The 16,792-nt window shown below is 48.2% G+C and overlaps 1 protein-coding gene across 2 annotated transcripts in view; it reads right to left on the bottom strand.

The window, feature by feature from the left end:
• Window positions 1-96: 96 nt before the first annotated feature.
• BICD1 (BICD cargo adaptor 1) overlaps window positions 97-16,792 on the bottom strand; it is a 228,964-nt gene continuing 212,268 nt past the window's right edge. Inside the window, exons 8-9 of one of the 2 annotated variants that reach the window (XM_058283023.2) lie at window positions 12,037-12,112; window positions 97-6,351 (exon numbers count right to left, since the gene is read on the bottom strand). In XM_058283023.2, coding sequence (XP_058139006.1) covers window positions 12,065-12,112 — 48 coding nt within the window. In that variant the 3' untranslated portion in view covers window positions 97-6,351; window positions 12,037-12,064. Of the gene's footprint in view, window positions 6,352-12,036; window positions 12,123-16,792 lie in introns of both variants that reach the window. The other variant, XM_058283022.1, reaches the window with a different exon arrangement.

Below are 16,792 nucleotides of genomic sequence, written 5' to 3'. Positions count from 1 at the left end.
AATATACTCATTACATACAAATTCACACTTCATTTTTGTAAGTACAAATCAAAATGAATACAGAAAAATTGCTCACTGATAAAAAGGTAGCATAAATGAAGAAAAGATAACCAGTTTATTTACTGGAAAGAGTTATGCATTACACCATTTTCCGTTGGTAGCATAAACTGAGACGTAACAACTGATAGATTGGCTTCTGGTTATTTTCTTAGCACTGGAGTGTTTTTTCCAACCATCAAGTGATGAGCAGATTACACAAACACAAGCACATGATACAGATTTCTCCCATGAGACATTCATTAGGCTGGTGAATAAAAAAAATTAAGAACAAGTAATAATAAATTCATAAAGAATTTTTTGAATTTAAAAGAAATTCTTATGTCTGCGAAGTTTCCTTTGAAATTTGGGTTTTTAAAAATAAGTAGCAACAAAAGAATTTCTTAGATCAATCTTTTAGTCATGTTTTCATATGGTATTACCATTATATGGAAAGACTTCACATCATTTAACCCCAAAAGGTATAATAGCAAAATTGTAGTTAAATATAGGAATCATTACAACAATAATCATACAGTCTACAAATCAGCATTGATCACACATTACACAAATATTAACACTGGAAAGAAATACAATATCAGACTCATGTATGGTTCATCACAGATGTGTAATCATGCAAATAAAAACTCTGATTACAAAAAGGTCATATATGATTTTTAAAGAATTAATTGACTCAACAGTCAAACCATTGAGCTTAAACATGTTAGGCCAATAATTTTAAAATTATTTATTTCCTCTAAGATTTGATGCACAATCATAACTATGAACCCCAAAAATAAAATGATTCATTCTGTGTCTCCACTATCTCTATCGATTAATTATTCATCAACTAAAGGATGACACTTCCCCTTACTTTACAGTTCTCTTATCTTTGTTTTAAAATGCTTCTTTTAAAAAGAAAAACTCCTGTATTCACACTGAGAATCACGGGACTCACTTCTCAGCGTTTTCATTAGAGAACCGTAATAATGACTCATTCTGGAAAAAAAAAAAAAGTTAAACTAAAAGTGTTCTCAACCAGAGCTCGATGAAAAGATGAACTCCAATCAGAAATAATCTGGCTCGGCAGTTCATCATCTTCAGCTTAAATAGGGCAAGTTTTAAAAGCTTAAAATAGGGCACGTTTTAAATAACTCCCGGAGGAAAGAGATAAAAATTCACTGAGGATTCCAGCATATGCATTTCAATATGGAAAGGAGACCAGAGGTGGGGAACAATCTGCTTCCATTCCTAATGGCGAGAAGGGGACGAGAAATAAGACTTCTACCGGGTTTGTATTAGGAGACAGGGAAACTCAGATGACGTGAAGTATCTCATGCAGACATTTTCCATGGCATACTTCCAGGCACTCACGTTCTTTCACTAAAGGCAGTTCATTGTTCTGCTTCTTCTTAAATAGATATTCTTTCTGGAAACTCTGCAATCGAGGAACATCTTTTAATACTAAATATCTCCTTCCGTTATGCTTTGAGTAATAAGGATAAACAGACGTCTAGAGAAAATCGTTCAGGTGTTAACCTAATAGGATCAGCTACAACAGCTACAACCAGCAACAACGGCCGTTAACTCGGCGTCTGAGTAAAGGTGACTTTGATCATCAACTTAACGCATCTGGGGTGCTACTACAGATGATGAAAAAAGTCACACGGGAGCTAGATTTGTCTTGTACATCCAGAGGAACCGATCATAAAGTGAAAAGTAACTTGTCAATGGCAGCGCGGGTCATGCTGATGTAACTCCAGCTCAGCAGCTTTGTGAACGACCTGCCCTTTAGTTTCCTCGTCTGTTTGCTTTGGATATGACCCCTTTATTTGAAATCATTTTCTTGTTCACTTTTTGCAATCTTAGCACAAGGATTGTTTTAAATCATTCCAATTTACAAACACAAAAACCTGGAGCCTAAACTTGGTTTTAAAATTGTGCACTTTACCCTAGGAGTTTCTTTCAAGTCTAGTTTCAGCTGCAGCTACACTGTCATCGCATCTGCGGTGGGTTTGGGTGGAACGAGCACGGCTGCACTCAGTGGAAATCCCTCAGTTGCCCCGTGTCTCTCCTGGGAGACAATGTCTTTTGACTGATTGATTGTGGTAATTACACATTAGATATTTTTATACCAGTAGAAAATATACTTTACTTCTTCCCTTTTACATTTTATAATTTCCACTTGAGAAATGTAGAGGATTTTATTGAATATAGTATACCAGGAAATTTCCACATTCAAACTGGTATTTATTAGACAGATTTTTCATTTTTGTTTGAAACTGAAGGACTTATCTGTACAAGAATATTTCAAAGGACGGAAAAAGCAAACATTTTAGATTGGAGCTCCTTTTAAGAAAAGATAAAATTTGAGAGGCATTTGCCCTCCTGAGGGGTTGCATACCTTCCATTTCTGGAGTATTCCTGAGGATGTTTGCTTTTTAGGCTCTGACTTTTTATGATAAAAGTACTATATTCTGAACCTTGAAGATATTATGAAATATGGTTAGAGGGAAAAGTCCTATTTTCTTCTAACCCAAAATCTTGGAAAAATTAAGATTGCTATCCTGTTTTCAAAGGATAAAATAACTTATGCCTAGCCAGTACAACCTTAATGCACTTTGAAGTTTAAAGGAAAAGAATCGTAGGATTACAGACTCCCGGAATTATAGCACATCATCATAGGATGTCTTGGGCTTAATCCATGCTAGACTACCTATAACATTCAAATTTTAAACAAATCTTCCTTATGATTATCAATTTCAGTAATCAACTGCTCACTACTAAAAATGAGTTACTATAGAGGTGCAACGGACACAACCAATCCAAGGCCCACAGAGAAAAGGTGGCATTGGAGTGGGAAAAGTGGACATGGTGGCTGATGGATATGGGGAGTGGCAGGAAGAGATGAGATGTGGAGGCGCCTTTGGGACTTGGAGTTGCCCTGGATGGTGCTTCAGGGGCAATCACCGGACATTGTAAATCCTCCCAGGGCCCACTGGATGGAATGTGGGAGAGTATGGGCCATGATGTGGACCATTGACCATGAGGTGCAGAGATGCCCAGAGATGTACTTGCCGGGTGCAATGGATGTGTTATGATGAGGGGAGTGAGTGTTGCTGGGGGGGGGAGTGGTGGGGTTGAATGGGACCTCATATATATATATATATTTTTAATGTAATATTTTACAAAATCAATAAAAAAAAAAACAAAAACAAAGGAAAAAATTAAAGGAACAGCTCTTGGTTTCCTTGAAAAAATAAAAATAAAAAATAAAAATGAGTTACTGTAAATTAGTGAAAATCCTTTACACTCAAGACTGGTTTTCTTACTCTAGTCTCAGGAGCGATACCTATCACTAACGGCAATCCTTTGTTAAATTCTCTTTTCCTTGAAACACCATTGAACCTCCTCTTTTTAAGCCTAGAGTGTAATCTTTCTAAATAGGTCTTTTTTCCATTATTGAATAACTTTGTTTTATCACAGTTCTCCAATTCCTCCTACCGCACCAGAATTGGATCCACGAAAGGGCCCGATGAGTCAGAGTCCCCGAAAGACTCACCCAGGGCTCCCCTGCCCTGCACACTTCAGGCCAAAGGCCTCTTCTTGCTCCTTTTTATTTATTTTTTAATTAATAAAACTCCTCGGTTGGAAAGCCTTTCTGCATACTAACTATTCCTTTCAATATCCTTATTGTGCTTACTTTTAAAAAACTACCTGGTTACACTGCTAACCACTCTTGCCAGTTGCCTTTAATCTTTGCTCAGTGTGTTGCAATTAGAGTTGTTACAGTAAGTTTATTTCTGCGGTTTATTTTCCCCCAAGTCTGTCTTCAATTAGTCTTATTGAGGTTCATACTAATTCTTCAATTTTCAAATTTCTTTGGAATCCTGATGTTATTTTTATAGAAATTGATCTGTATTAACTCTATACTTATTTTCTCCTTCTAAATGCCTATAAATATAGATACGGCTCAATTTAAACTGCACTAAATGATGCCATAGTAAATACATGGTATTCTCTTTTACTGCTTAGGGACTATCACCTAATTTTGTGCTGAAAATTAGAAATTTATTTCCAAGTTTCTTGGCAAGCTTTTACTAGTTAATATTTGCATAGAACTAATATTTCAAAACAAGTATTTTCCCTCTTTGAAGAACAGAAGTAAAATTAGTACGTGGTAGACTTAATGATAAACTTTGTCTTAATTGGAAGAAAGAACTGTTCTATGTATGGCTGCTTTTTTACTGGGTCATTAATAAAGTAAGGGGCAAGAACGCGCTGCTGCTTTGTCCGTGGGCAGCACCGCCCTCTAGCTACACAGACCACGCTCACCGCCGGACTCCAGTGCCACTGCGGCGACCCTGGAAGACGTTCTGAGGTACTTTTTAAAAAGGCGTATTTTCCCTCAGGCACAACAGTTTAATCTTATTAAAGATCACCCTAGCAGCTATTCCACTTTCCAGGTCCAAGCACACAAAGCTTGAAAAAGAAAAAGAAAAAAGGGAAAGGAGAAAAATCATGGCTTCCTTTTGTAGAACTGTCATAGACTCTACCAGGCAGACACGACAGCACAACGAAGAACCTGCTCGGGTCCAGCAAGGCAACGCAGGTAGAAAGAGCGGATGGCCGGGACGCTACAGTCAAGGCTCCGTGAAGATTGGTTTTTTTTTCTTGCACTTTAACCTGAATCCTTATTTTGGTGAAGATTTTCAACAATTAACTCCAAGTTGCATAATAAATGACCGCTGAAAGTAGTCCTCGGAGAAGGAACTCAAGACGCTGTCGCTGCTCTGGTAGCGCTGAGCCTGAACGGGGATGTGGCCGACTAGGACCCCGGGCTCTGCGCTCTCCCCCGGCCCCCATCTTGGTGGGCCGCTGGCATCGCCGCCACGCGCCCCCCTCCTTGGTCAGCGAATGGCTCCACATCTGCCCCGCTCTGTACCTGTCCTTCTTCTGGGAGGGTCGCTTTTGTTTTGCAGAGAAGTGCCGATGTTGTCGCACAAGGTCCCACCCTCTGGTTTCCAGCTAAGGCCACCTGGCTGGGCAGCGAAGCGGCTGCAGGCACCGCAGGGTTTGTCCACAGTAGACAAGGAGCTAAGGTTTGTTATTTATCGTTTTTTTGGCAAGAAAGATTCATTGTGAAAAAAACTAACAACAGCAAAACATACAATGTGAATAAAAATGTGAACACTTCCTAGGTAAATTAAATAACCAAAGGCTACCTTACATCTATCTGTTTTCCCTAATGTACTTGATAGTTTTTAGCAGGTAAGACTCATAGCAGGGCCCTGAATTTGGAAGAAGTAAAAAAAAAAAAAAAATCTGGTCCTTAAACAAAAATAGCATTTTCCTCTTTCAAATTATTTAGCCTTCTTTTTAGTTGCGACACATACACACACACGAAGGGGCAGCACCAGTGCATCTACTTGTCTGCAAGTTAAAAAAAATTAAAGATGCAATCAAAAGTTGAAAACATCAATGAACCATAACTTCATCTCTGACTTAGATTTCCTTAGTAATGTCCAGGGAAGAACTCATTTTTTAAAAAAGAAACCCAGCAGTTAATGAGTTATGATTAGAAAATAAGTGCATAAAACAATGTCAGTGTAGCAGCAAAATACAGTTATGGTTACCATTCCAATGCACCTCATTTATCATTTTGTGCAAGAAAAATGACCTCAGTCTGGCCAATTCCAGATTTTAAACAAAGTTAAAACTCATACTTAATTGAGCCAATTATGCTAATTTGAAAAATAAATGAAATAAATTTACCTCTCACAGAAATGATTTTTATAGACACTAATCATGTAGCAAATAAAGTACAAAATAAATATCAATGACAAAAAATATTGGAGTTAACTTCTGTAGCTGAATTTGGAGTTTGAGGAAAGACGATTTTACAATGTATGCGTTTCCCATGGTCTTAGGTCTCTCTTACGCTGTGGAGGCCCAGCCAGCCCTCGGAGATGTGTTCCCTGCTTCAGGAATTTACTGTTTTTCAGCTGCACCGAGGCCATTTGGTTGCAGAAGTTCATCTGTGACTTGGAGAAACCGTACAACGCTCCAGGCGGCGGGCTCTGTGCTTTGCTCTGCTCAGCCTGCTCTCGCTTCCCGGGGGAGGGGCGTTCGTCCCTCTGTGCACCTGTAACCAGCAGGCGCCCGCCAGGCCGGGCGGGCCCCTGCCTCCACAGCGTTCACCCCAGGTGTTCGTCCACGGGAGAGGCGGCGTGGGGGGCCGGGGGCTTGGAGAGGCAGTGGAGGGGGGCGCACGGCGCGCTGGAGGGCGGCTGCCCGGCCGGGGCCTGGTCAGGGCTGCAAACAGAGACAGGCGGTGAGCGAGGGGCTTCCGGGCCAGGCACGGGGCTGGACTGGACAAGCACAGGATTTCCACGTACATGTGGCACAGAAAGGGGCTTAACTCTAAAACATGCCGAGACCTTCAGCTTTTCAGGTCAGTGCTCGGAGAGGAGCAACGCAGCGCGGGGAGGACGCGTGGCCCCCGCGGCCCGCTGCCCAGCTCTGCGGGCTCCGGCGCTGCGCCAGCCTCAGGCTCCCCTGGGGCAGTTCTGCCCGGGCTTTCCTGCCCGCACGTCACTGGCACCTGCAGCTTGGACCGGGAGGTCTGGGGTGGGGCCTGCGGTTGCATTTCTAACGCCTCTGTAGTGCCCTGAGGCTGGGGCAGCCCGGGCCTGGGGACCCCGCAGCCTCTGGCTTCAGGCCCCCCGCACCCCGCCTTTGGGGACAAGTCTCACTTGCTCTCAGGGCCCCCTGCCTGCTTTTTAGCCTGGTGGTGTTAATGTGACGGGGTTTTAAACGCTTCCGCATTTGTCAGTGAACACCACTGCCCGGCTCCCGCTCCACCGCGTCCAGCTCTCATCCCCAAGAACAAGCAGCAACGTCTCTGAGTGACTAACGGGAGAGAAGTCACACGGTGGGGTTTCTTTTATCAGAAAAGATCGACATGCATCCAAAACTGCTTCCTGCTCCTCTATTCTATGAAATTCAGTACCATGTAACCCATATCTGCCAGAAGTGATGTCTGGGAAAATCTTCAAGATGTTATTTATTTACTTAAATGTAGTTTCTTTAGCTCACATCACTATTGAAGTCATATTAAAAATCGGTATTAAAGAAATAATTACCTTTGGAACTGAAATTACCCTTTGCTCCTATCTCTTGAATTATAGTATAAAATCATAATATCTGATCTGCTCAAGATTGCCCTTGCTTACCCAACTCCTTGTTTGAATGGTTGTAAATTTAGTTCAAGAGGAGATTTGCTACACTGTAATAAATGATTTTTCTACTTCCAAACATGATAGAACATAGGAGAACTGGAGCTTCAACAAAATGACCAAGAAAATAATGCACACAAGTGACACGCTCTACCCTCCAGAGGCTCCCAGGAGAGAGAGCCTGCAGGAGAACAGCAGGGCAGAGCTTAGGCAGACCTATTTCCAAAGGATCGCACAGAGTGTCTTTCTGGAAATGTGCATGATTTAGAGCTGGTTTCTTTTTAGAAGAATAAACACATTATGAACATAAGTTGTGGCAAAAAAACATGGGGTGGTCATTGCATGAGAAGGATGTTTTTGAAGACTGTGTAATTCAGGACTCTTCTAGATAGAGGGAGCAGGTGCTTTAGCTTGAGAAGCTGACGCGCACGGGCTCAGCTCCCCGGGCCAGCACCTCGACACTAAGCCATTCAAGAGGATTTCAAATTTTGTCATTACTCCAGATTTCTTACATAAAATGAGAGATTATATATATTTGATACTACACTATCACCATCTTAAATTTGCATAAAATGTAATCACACTGTATGTATTATGTGACAGAAATGTATTCTTGGCTTACAGGTTAAGAAAGTACTTTTTGAATGTAAATATTTTTGATAAGTTTTAATCGCTCTAAGTGTAGGATGAATTCAGTTCAGTGCTGATTGCTAACTATCTCAAGTAGCTCACTTGCCAGTCAACCTTTTTCATTCACTTTGTAGGCAGATCATGTTGAAAAAGTATGCCTAGGAAACTAATAAATGGATAATTCTTCAGAAAAGTTTCTGATTTTCTTTCAAGGAAACAGCTACTTGTAGAGATTTGGCAAAAGTGCCAAATTCAAACATCTCTGTATATTTAAATATACCAGGGCTTTCACTTCACATGATCATATCCATTCCTCATAACTGAATTTAATAGAGAAGTTCTACAAGTCCAAATGTGAGCAGATGCTCCTTTGAATGTTTTATTCAAAATATGCACACCTGAAGAGTTATTCAAACACATGGGTGAGATGAAGGAGAGTGAAAAACAAGGTCATAACGCAATTCCTAAAAATTGAGAAACAGGGAATACCTGATCAGAAAACCTTAACCTTCTTAGCAAAATGCCTCGCGTTTCTCCTTTAGCAAATGCTCCTTCTGGATTCCGTGAGGGTGATGTGGGGTTTAAAGGCCTCTCCTCCAGCACCTGCCGAGGGCGCACGGGTGGGTGGGGGGCGGCGGGGCTCCCGTGGGGCGCACAGGCCGCTCCTCCTGGGGCCCGTCTCTTTGTCCACCAACGGGGCCGTAAGGGGGTGACCCGGGGGCGGGCGCGAGTGTCAGCTCAACGCAGTCTGGGGAAGGAACCCCGGGGGCTACTGCCAGCACCCCTGCAGGAAGGAGGGGAGGGCGCGGGGCTGCACCCACCGCCTGGGAGCGAGGTGGGGAGAGGAGCGGGGAGAGGAGCCGGCGGCTGGCCCCAGCGCACCCCAGGCCCAGGGCTTCAGCAGCTGGTGTGGCTGGGACCTGGTGAGAGGCGGGCGGGGGGGGGGGGGGGGGCCTGGGGGGCTTGGGGGAGGGGGGCTGGGGGGCTCAGGGAGGGGGGTTTTGGGGGGCTTGGGGAAGGGGGCTGGGGGACACAGGGGGGAGGGGGGCTGGGGGGCCCGCAAGTGCTGTGATCCCGCAGCCCGCGCGTCTGCAGGGAGGAGCGGGCAGCTCGGCTAGGCCCAGCGCAGAAGGACGTGGGCATGGACGTGAGTAACTCTGCAGAAGCCAGCGAAGTAGAAGGAGCCGAACTTAGATTCTCTCAGCCCTTTCATCATTTCTTCTCTAATTGAAACACTTAAGACGGGAGCCTCCACCCCTCCTGGCCCAAGAGGATCTGAGAGGCCATCAATATGCCCCGGGCCTCCCCCCCCCCCCCCCCTCCCGGGCCCAGCCCCGGGACCTCCCCCCCTCCCCGGCCTCCTCCCTCCCCCTTTCCCCCTCCCACTCCCCCCTCCCGGAGCCTCTCCCAGCCTCCCCTCTCTACCCCTCCCCTCCCCCTCCCCCCTCCCAGGGCCTCCCCCGGCCTCCCCCCTCCCACTGCCCTGGCCTCCCTCTGCTTTCCCCCCTCTCCCCCCCCCCCGCTTCCCCCCCCCCGCTTCCCCCCTTCCCCCGGCCTCCCCCTCCCCCTGGCCTCCCCCTCCCCCCTCCCACTCCCCCCTTCCGGAGCCTCTCCCAGCCCCCCCTTTCTACCCCTCCCCTCCTCTCCCCCCTCCCCCCTCCCAGGGCCTCCCAGACTCCTCCTCTCTACCCTTTCCCCCTCTCCAGGGCCTCCCCTGACTCCCCCCACCCCTCTCCCCCCCCCCCCCCCCGCCTCCACCCCTTCCCCCTCCCCCCTCCCAGGGCCTCCCCCAGCCTCCCCCTCCCCCCTCCCCGGGGCCTCCCGCCTTTCTGGGCCTCAAGCAGCTGTCGGGTGCCCTGGGCTGGCCCAGCCTCGCTCTGCCAATGCCTGTCCTGTCCCCACTCCACAGGAGCGACGTGCCCCCGCGCCAGGAGTGGCCGTCAGAGCCGGGATTCGCAGCCAGGCAGGTACCGTTGTCTCTGGCCCAAAATGACGCTGGGTGACGGCCAAGAGCCTTCCAGAAAGGAAAGGCTGGGAACAGCAGAGCGAGGCGCCCACTGGCAGCGCCCGCTCGGCCTCTTTGTGTGGCCTCGGCGCGGCCGGCTCGACGTCCAGTCCCCGCAGCCCCCTGGCCCTGAGCCTGGACCACGGGGCCTGGACCACTCCTCCCTGCGGACACACTGCGGGATCACGGCGCCCTGGGTCCCCCCAGCCCCCCAGCCGCCTCTCGCCAGCCATACGAGCGTGATGAAGCCGCGGGCCTGGGGCGCCCTCGGGCCAGTCGCCCACTCCTCTCCCCAGCCGCTCCCAGGCGGGTGCAGGACAGCCGAGCAATCCTCACACACACCTCCTGCTTAGTTTTCACAAAACCATTAAGGAGAGAACACGATGCAGAGCAGCCGGTAAAACGTGCCCACCAGGGCGGTAACTGGAGGTAACCAGGGTGGCTGGAGGGGCCTGGGGCCGGGGGGTGTATTCCCGCGGCCAGCACAGCGCAGAGGCAAGGGGCTGTGCATCACCTCCCCGAAACCCTTACCTCTGCTGTCTGTGACTTTTAACATTAAGGAAATCCCCCCAAATTAACTCAGAGGACGTCTTAAAGGAGAACCATGCTTATCTTCAAAACATTATATCAACGTATGCTGGCATTTGCAGTTTTTAAAACCTTCAAGAAACAAAGCTAGAAGATTTCCATTCTTTTTAGCCTTTGTAGACCTTACATTCTAAATTTGCAAATAAACTCGTAACAAAACGTTACTATTAAAAAAACAAACAGAAAACCCTCCAAGATAATTCTAGCGCAGAGCCAGGGTCAAGAGTCCCTGAGTTGTACAATGACTTACCCAATATGTGAATTTTGAGGGTTACAAAAAAAGGACTGGGTGTGTGTCCTTGTTCTAACCGCATCAGAGCAAAGACTAGACCAGGGTTAAAAAAAAGCTGCCAGTGCTGGAGAGGATGGGGGAAGAGGCGAGCTCCTTCACTGCTGGTGGGAATGAGAACGGTGCAGCCCCTGGAGGACAGCGGTTTTTAGGAAGCCACGTAGAGGATTACCTGATCCGCAATCCCACCATCAGGCATCAACCCAGAGGGACTGAGAGCTGGGACTCGAGCAGACATCTGCACACCTATGCTCATAGCCACGCTTTTCACGATTTCCAAAAGGTGGAAGCAGCCCAGGTGTCCATCACTGATGAATGGATCAGCAAACTGTGTTGTTTATGCACAACGGAGCGCTACTCAGCCACAGAAAGGAATGACGACCCACGTGACAATGTGGAAGGACCCTGAGGACCCTGGCTTATGTCAGTTGTGTGACATAAGCCAGACACAAAAGGACAAATATTTTTTATCTCACTGTTATGAACGAGTCATAATAAGCAAACGCGTAGAGTTAGAATCTAGGCGCTAAGTTACCAGGAGATGGACTGGGGCTAGAGAATGGGGAGTCAATGCTTATCTTGTGTGGATTTTGTTGGGGTGACGGTGAAGGCTGGGGGTGGACGGTGGGGGGGGCACATTACTGTGTGATTAACAGCACGGGTGAGCGTGGCTAACGAGGGAATGGAAGTTGTCAGCAAGGTCTCCAGGGAGTGTCAGGGACTGCAGCCGACTTTAAAAGGCTTTGGCTACGTCACACGTGCAGGGCACTGTCACTGCAGGCGTCCCCTGAACGCCAATTAGGAGGCTTCCTCCACCTTTCAGATTCACTTCCAGTGAGGGTGCTGAGTGGACAGAGAAAGGAAACACAAAGTGTCCTGGGACAGGAGAGATGCTTGATGTCTTTCCCGTTTATCTGAGAAATACATGCTAAGGACAAAAAAAAACAAAAACCAAAGAAACCAAAGAAAACGTCAGGCACATTCCCTAACTCCTCCAGGCGTTATCTGCGGGAAGGCAAGAACTGGCACAGCTGTTCCCTCACGCAGGGAAGCTGAAGGCGGCTGAGGGTCAGCACCGTCAACTCCCCTTGCCACACTGGGCCGCTCCGGCCAGGGCGTGCGTTTACGAGTCCATTCTTGAAATAGCACATAGCAACATGTAACCACGTACAGGAATCGGGTGTGGGGAGGGCGGCTGGGGCCCCGGGCCAGGCATGCGGCTGGGTGGAGGAGAAGTGACGTCTGTTTACCTGGCAGGCGGGCGGTCTTGCCTTCCGGCTAGCTGTGGGCGCTGTGGCGGTACGGAGGCAGCAGGCTGCTGACAATCTACAAGAAACTGATAAATTAGACATGTACACAAAGAGACGACCGAGCAAGGCGTTAGCGACAGTGCACAGCCTACAGCAGCTGCTGGAGAGATTTAGTGAGGAATGCGCGTTCACACACGGCACCTTGGCCATCTCAGGAATGATGCCAAAAGAGAAGGCAGGGCTTCGTTTTCTCTAATAAATACAGTATTACAAAATTAGGAACACAAAAATTAGGGAATTAGCAGTGGGATTTTTCAAGTACACTATGACAGGCTTGCCCGTTTATGTTTGGTAATTGGATACATCTAAAAACAAAGGTGTATCAGTATACTGAGAGGACTTCACATTGCCAGCAGGTCCCTCTGCTCTTCTGAAATGGAACATGTGCAGGCCGCTGGCCTTACTGTAGGACACAGGCGTCTCCGTCCACCACAGGGGGCCCTGAGCACAGCAAGCAATGCACTCTTCTCTGTGTTTAACAGAATGACACTGAACAAGGAAACCATTCTTCTTGTTCTCTGAAAATAGATTTTATTTATTCTAAACAAGAATTGTTGGCAGAAGTCTTAGAATGGCTATCATACAGTAAATTTCTAATAGCGTGGACTGGGAGAAAGCCATCCTGGATTAATGGAGAATCCACTTCTGCTTCTACGATTTTAAAGTCATGTAATATAACTCGCTAGGGCCACAGAGTGCCAACCAGTAAAAGCTCATGCTTCAGCAGATGAGTTCCTGAGCATCTCTTCCCAGGGACCACGTGCTGGGTGCTCTAAAATAAACAGGACATCTGCTTTGTGAACCAGACTGAGCATCCTAGGATCACCCAAGAGCTGGTTTGAAATGTATACATTATAATTCTGAAAAAAGATTTTGCAAAAAACATTAAAATTAGGGTTAGACTTAAAAACTCAATTATTCTGAAATAATTGAAGCAGTTCTTCTTGCTAATTGCTCGGCCTATGTATTTGTGTACCAAATGATTCCTGATACTTTACGCAGGTAACATTTAAGACAAATTATCATGAATTCTAGATTTACAGCCTTGAATCAGTAAGGGTCTATTGAAATTTACATTAAAAAAGTTTGGATCTAAAAATCACAAGTTCTAAAACCAGTATATCCTCTGTTGAACAAATCTGTCTATATAATTCCAGAATACCAAAATGCCAGAAAACTGCTGATGCTTTTTATAAGGTGTTAGCAACCTAGTAAAGCTCTGTAAGGCAGAGCAGAACACCGTGGAAAGCAGGCTCTGTTACTGAAGGAGTTTTCTTAAGGTGGCTGTTGCAGAACGTCTGACTAATTATTGCCTACTGATAGAAATGATAAGATCTGATTTTTTTTGAGTAGCTCATGTTCAGATTGGAACACTCAGTAAGTCCTTCAAATGTTACATGTTTTCTCAGATTGGGGGGATTTTTCTTTTTTAACTGCCAATTTTGCAGCTTGATAAGCTTGCACGATTCCCTTTTGTAGAAACTCAGAGTCTTAAAAGATACAATTGCTTGTGCTCCTTTTTAGCTCTTCCAACAGCTTTCCTAACTATGTGGCCATTTAGGCACGCTGTGGGTTAACTTATCCTAGACAACGTGGTGCGGCCACCACGCACTCCTGCAGCCCTTCCCGCGCGCTGCCCGTGTGGGGTGTCCAGGTGACGCAGTGGATGGAAATGACCGCTTACACCGCCATGGACACAAAGGACGCGCTTGGCCGGCAGGCTGACCTCTAGGGAGCAGCGATCCTTAGAACCAGAGTGACGGGCATTGAAACAGCTGCGAGCTCAGAGTCCTCCGTGTCTCAAGAAGGGTATTTTTGACAATGTAGTCATGAAGTTATTATCTGAAACATGCATTGTGATGAAACGTTAAACGCAGGGGATCAGTAATCCACTGCACCCCTCAGGTGTTTAAGGTGGTGGCTGCTGCTCTTTACCTTTTAGCGACTGTCACTTTCTCCTCCTTTAGAAGTAGCATCACCTCTGGCTAAAGTTGTGCATTTGTGCATCTTTATTACCTATAAACGCTTAGGTCAGTGTCATCCTTTTTTTTATTTTTAAAGATTTATTTATTTCTCTCCCCTCCTCCCCCACCCCAGTTGTCTGTTCTCTGTGTCTATTTGCTGCATCTTCTTTGTCCGCTTCTGTTGTTGTCAGTGGCACGGGAATCTGTGTTTCTTTTTGTGGCGTCATCTTGTTGTGTCATCTCTCCATGTGTGCAGCACCATTCCTGGGCAGGCTGCATTTTCTTTCGCACTGGGCGGCTCTCCTTATGGGGCGCACTCCTTGCGCATGGGGCTCCCCTACGCGGGGACACCCCTGCGTGGCAGGGCACTCCTTGTGCGCATCAGCACTGCGCATGGGCCAGCTCCACACGGGTCAAGGAGGCCCGGGGTTTGAACCGCGGACCTCCCATGTGGTAGACGGACGCCCTAACCACTGGGCCAAGTCCACCACCCAGTGTCATCCTTAAAGACTAAAAATCAAACTCTGTGCACAAGATGGTGACATATGAAAAAGCTCTGACTCACTTGTCCTCTCCTTCCACCTTCGTGTCTACATCCTCCAGCCATGTCCACTTCGAGCCCAGTGAGCAGCCCATGTGCGTTAGCAAGTAGTTTGTAAAATGAAGTGGGAGCAGCGGGAGGTTGGGAGAATCCCTTCCAGAACCGAGAGGCTCTGGCCAGCAGCTCCGTCCCCACTCATGCGCCCTCAGCGCCGAGGGGCCCTGGGCCTCCAGATCCATCCCCAGGGGCTCCGTCCCCACCGATGCGCCTCGCCTGCTCTGGCAGGATCTACACTGCCGGCCTCCCTCTGAGGAGCTTGGCCTCCTCTCCTTGATCCCAATGACAGGCAGGTCGTGGTGACTGATGGCAATCCTGCGACCTGAGGACGTCAGTGGAACCTCTCTGGGCCACCGTGAGCCCGTTTCGACCCCTCGACAACCCAGTGACCAAAGTCCTGCGGTGCTCCAGAGCCGGGTGGCCGTGGAGACGGACGCCGGACAGAGGAGGTGCGTCCTCTCCTTACAGTGACGCGGGCGACAAGCACGTTCAGCACGCAGTGATAGCGTATCGTGTGTGACGATGAGGATGGGAGCACCTAGCACGTACTTAGCGCTCAACGTGCCAGGCACCGTGTAGACATGAGCTCCCAAAACCCCTCTTAATCCCACTTGACAGATGAGAAAGTGGGGCCGTGGGTTAAAGAACTTGGCAAAGTCCCCTAAGATGGAGCTGGGATTTGAACTGAGGAATGCGTGAGCCAAAGCCCAGCCTCCCCTCTCCTGACAGACAGGAAGCTGACTGCCTCCCAGAAAGACAGCAGAGGGGATTAGAGGCTCAAAGCAGAAAGCAACCAGCTCAGACGCAGAGGGGCAACATCTAAGCCAACACCTAAAACCTACGTAGTTAGCCGAGTAACCTCAGCAACCACACACTGCCTATGGCCTCTCTTAATAGATGCTTTATCATAAATTAAAGAGGTTATTTGAAATGTTCAGAATTGGGCAACATTGTAGGTCTCTATTATAAAGCCACAAGCATGAGAACGTCCTAACATACCCAAGAAATTGTTAGTGCCTCAAGGGCAGGGATGAACTGGAGGTGCTCCAGAGCGGACAGCTCGTGTGAGCCTGTCTCGCTGTGCCATGATAAGTTTTCCGGGATCACATTCTTCAACAGATACAGGCCACAGGTAGAAAGGCTCAGAAGAGAAGGAGAAAGAAGGGAGGAAAGATGTACTGAGTGGAGACCACGTGGTTTCCCCTAGCATCTATCCCGCCCTATCCTGTCTTCTCTCTGATCTTAGCTTCCCAGGGCCAGGACTGAACCCGGGACCTGCTATGTGGGAAGCAGGTGCCCAACCACCGAGCCACATCCACGCCCCCACTTACTGGTGTTAAGCCTTAGCAAGTCTGGAGTTACCATTTTCCCTGTTCCTATGAGGAGGAAAGTTAGATTTTTTTTCCTTTAACATTTTCAGGACCTTTCCCACGAGAACAAACATGGAGTTTGGCATCACAGCGAGAGCTCCACAACTGTCGCCGTTGAAGTCCTCCGTGACCACCGCACGTATTTCCTTGCCCAGAGTCACACGGCTGGGAAGTGGCAAAGCAGGGACTGGAATTTAGACTTCTGACGCCAAGGCCTGCTCTCTGACCACGGCGCTGGTCGCCTCTCACACTGACGGCCCACGCCTCGGGAACCGCAGTCACAGAGTTGGAGAAGCCGAAGAATCCAGCAGACAACCGCCATGCTGAGGTGAAGACAACTACGTAAAAGCACAAAGCAAGACAAAGGCGCAGGAGTGGGGGCGTGAGCGTGCGAAAGGGCGCCCGCACCTGTCAGGCGTCCTTGGGAAGCAAAGCCTCGCCAGCTGGTGCCCTCGGGCGCCTCCCGTGGGCATCCAGGGCAGCCCTGAGGGCGCCCGTGAGTCCACCGGCCCCTGCTGGGGCGGGAGGGCCACCGCTCACCTGGCTCCGGCCCTGGCCAACACACAGTGGGGACCACTGGGAGGGAGCGGGCATGCGGGGGTGGGGTGCGGGGGCCCAGATGCCTGCGGGGACACAGCAGCGCTGCCGGGGCGAAGGCGCCCACGGCTTGCCCTCCTGCCTCGAGGGCCAACGCAGCCCCGTCTTGGCACCAGCTCTTCTTGTCCAGCCGCAGCGCTCTCCCTCAGGACCTTCACCCCTCCAGG

The sequence above is a fragment of the Dasypus novemcinctus genome, chromosome 20 (genome assembly GCF_030445035.2).
Source record: "Dasypus novemcinctus isolate mDasNov1 chromosome 20, mDasNov1.1.hap2, whole genome shotgun sequence".
Taxonomy (NCBI): domain Eukaryota; kingdom Metazoa; phylum Chordata; class Mammalia; order Cingulata; family Dasypodidae; genus Dasypus; species Dasypus novemcinctus.
This window is presented reverse-complemented; position numbering and strand designations above follow the sequence as displayed.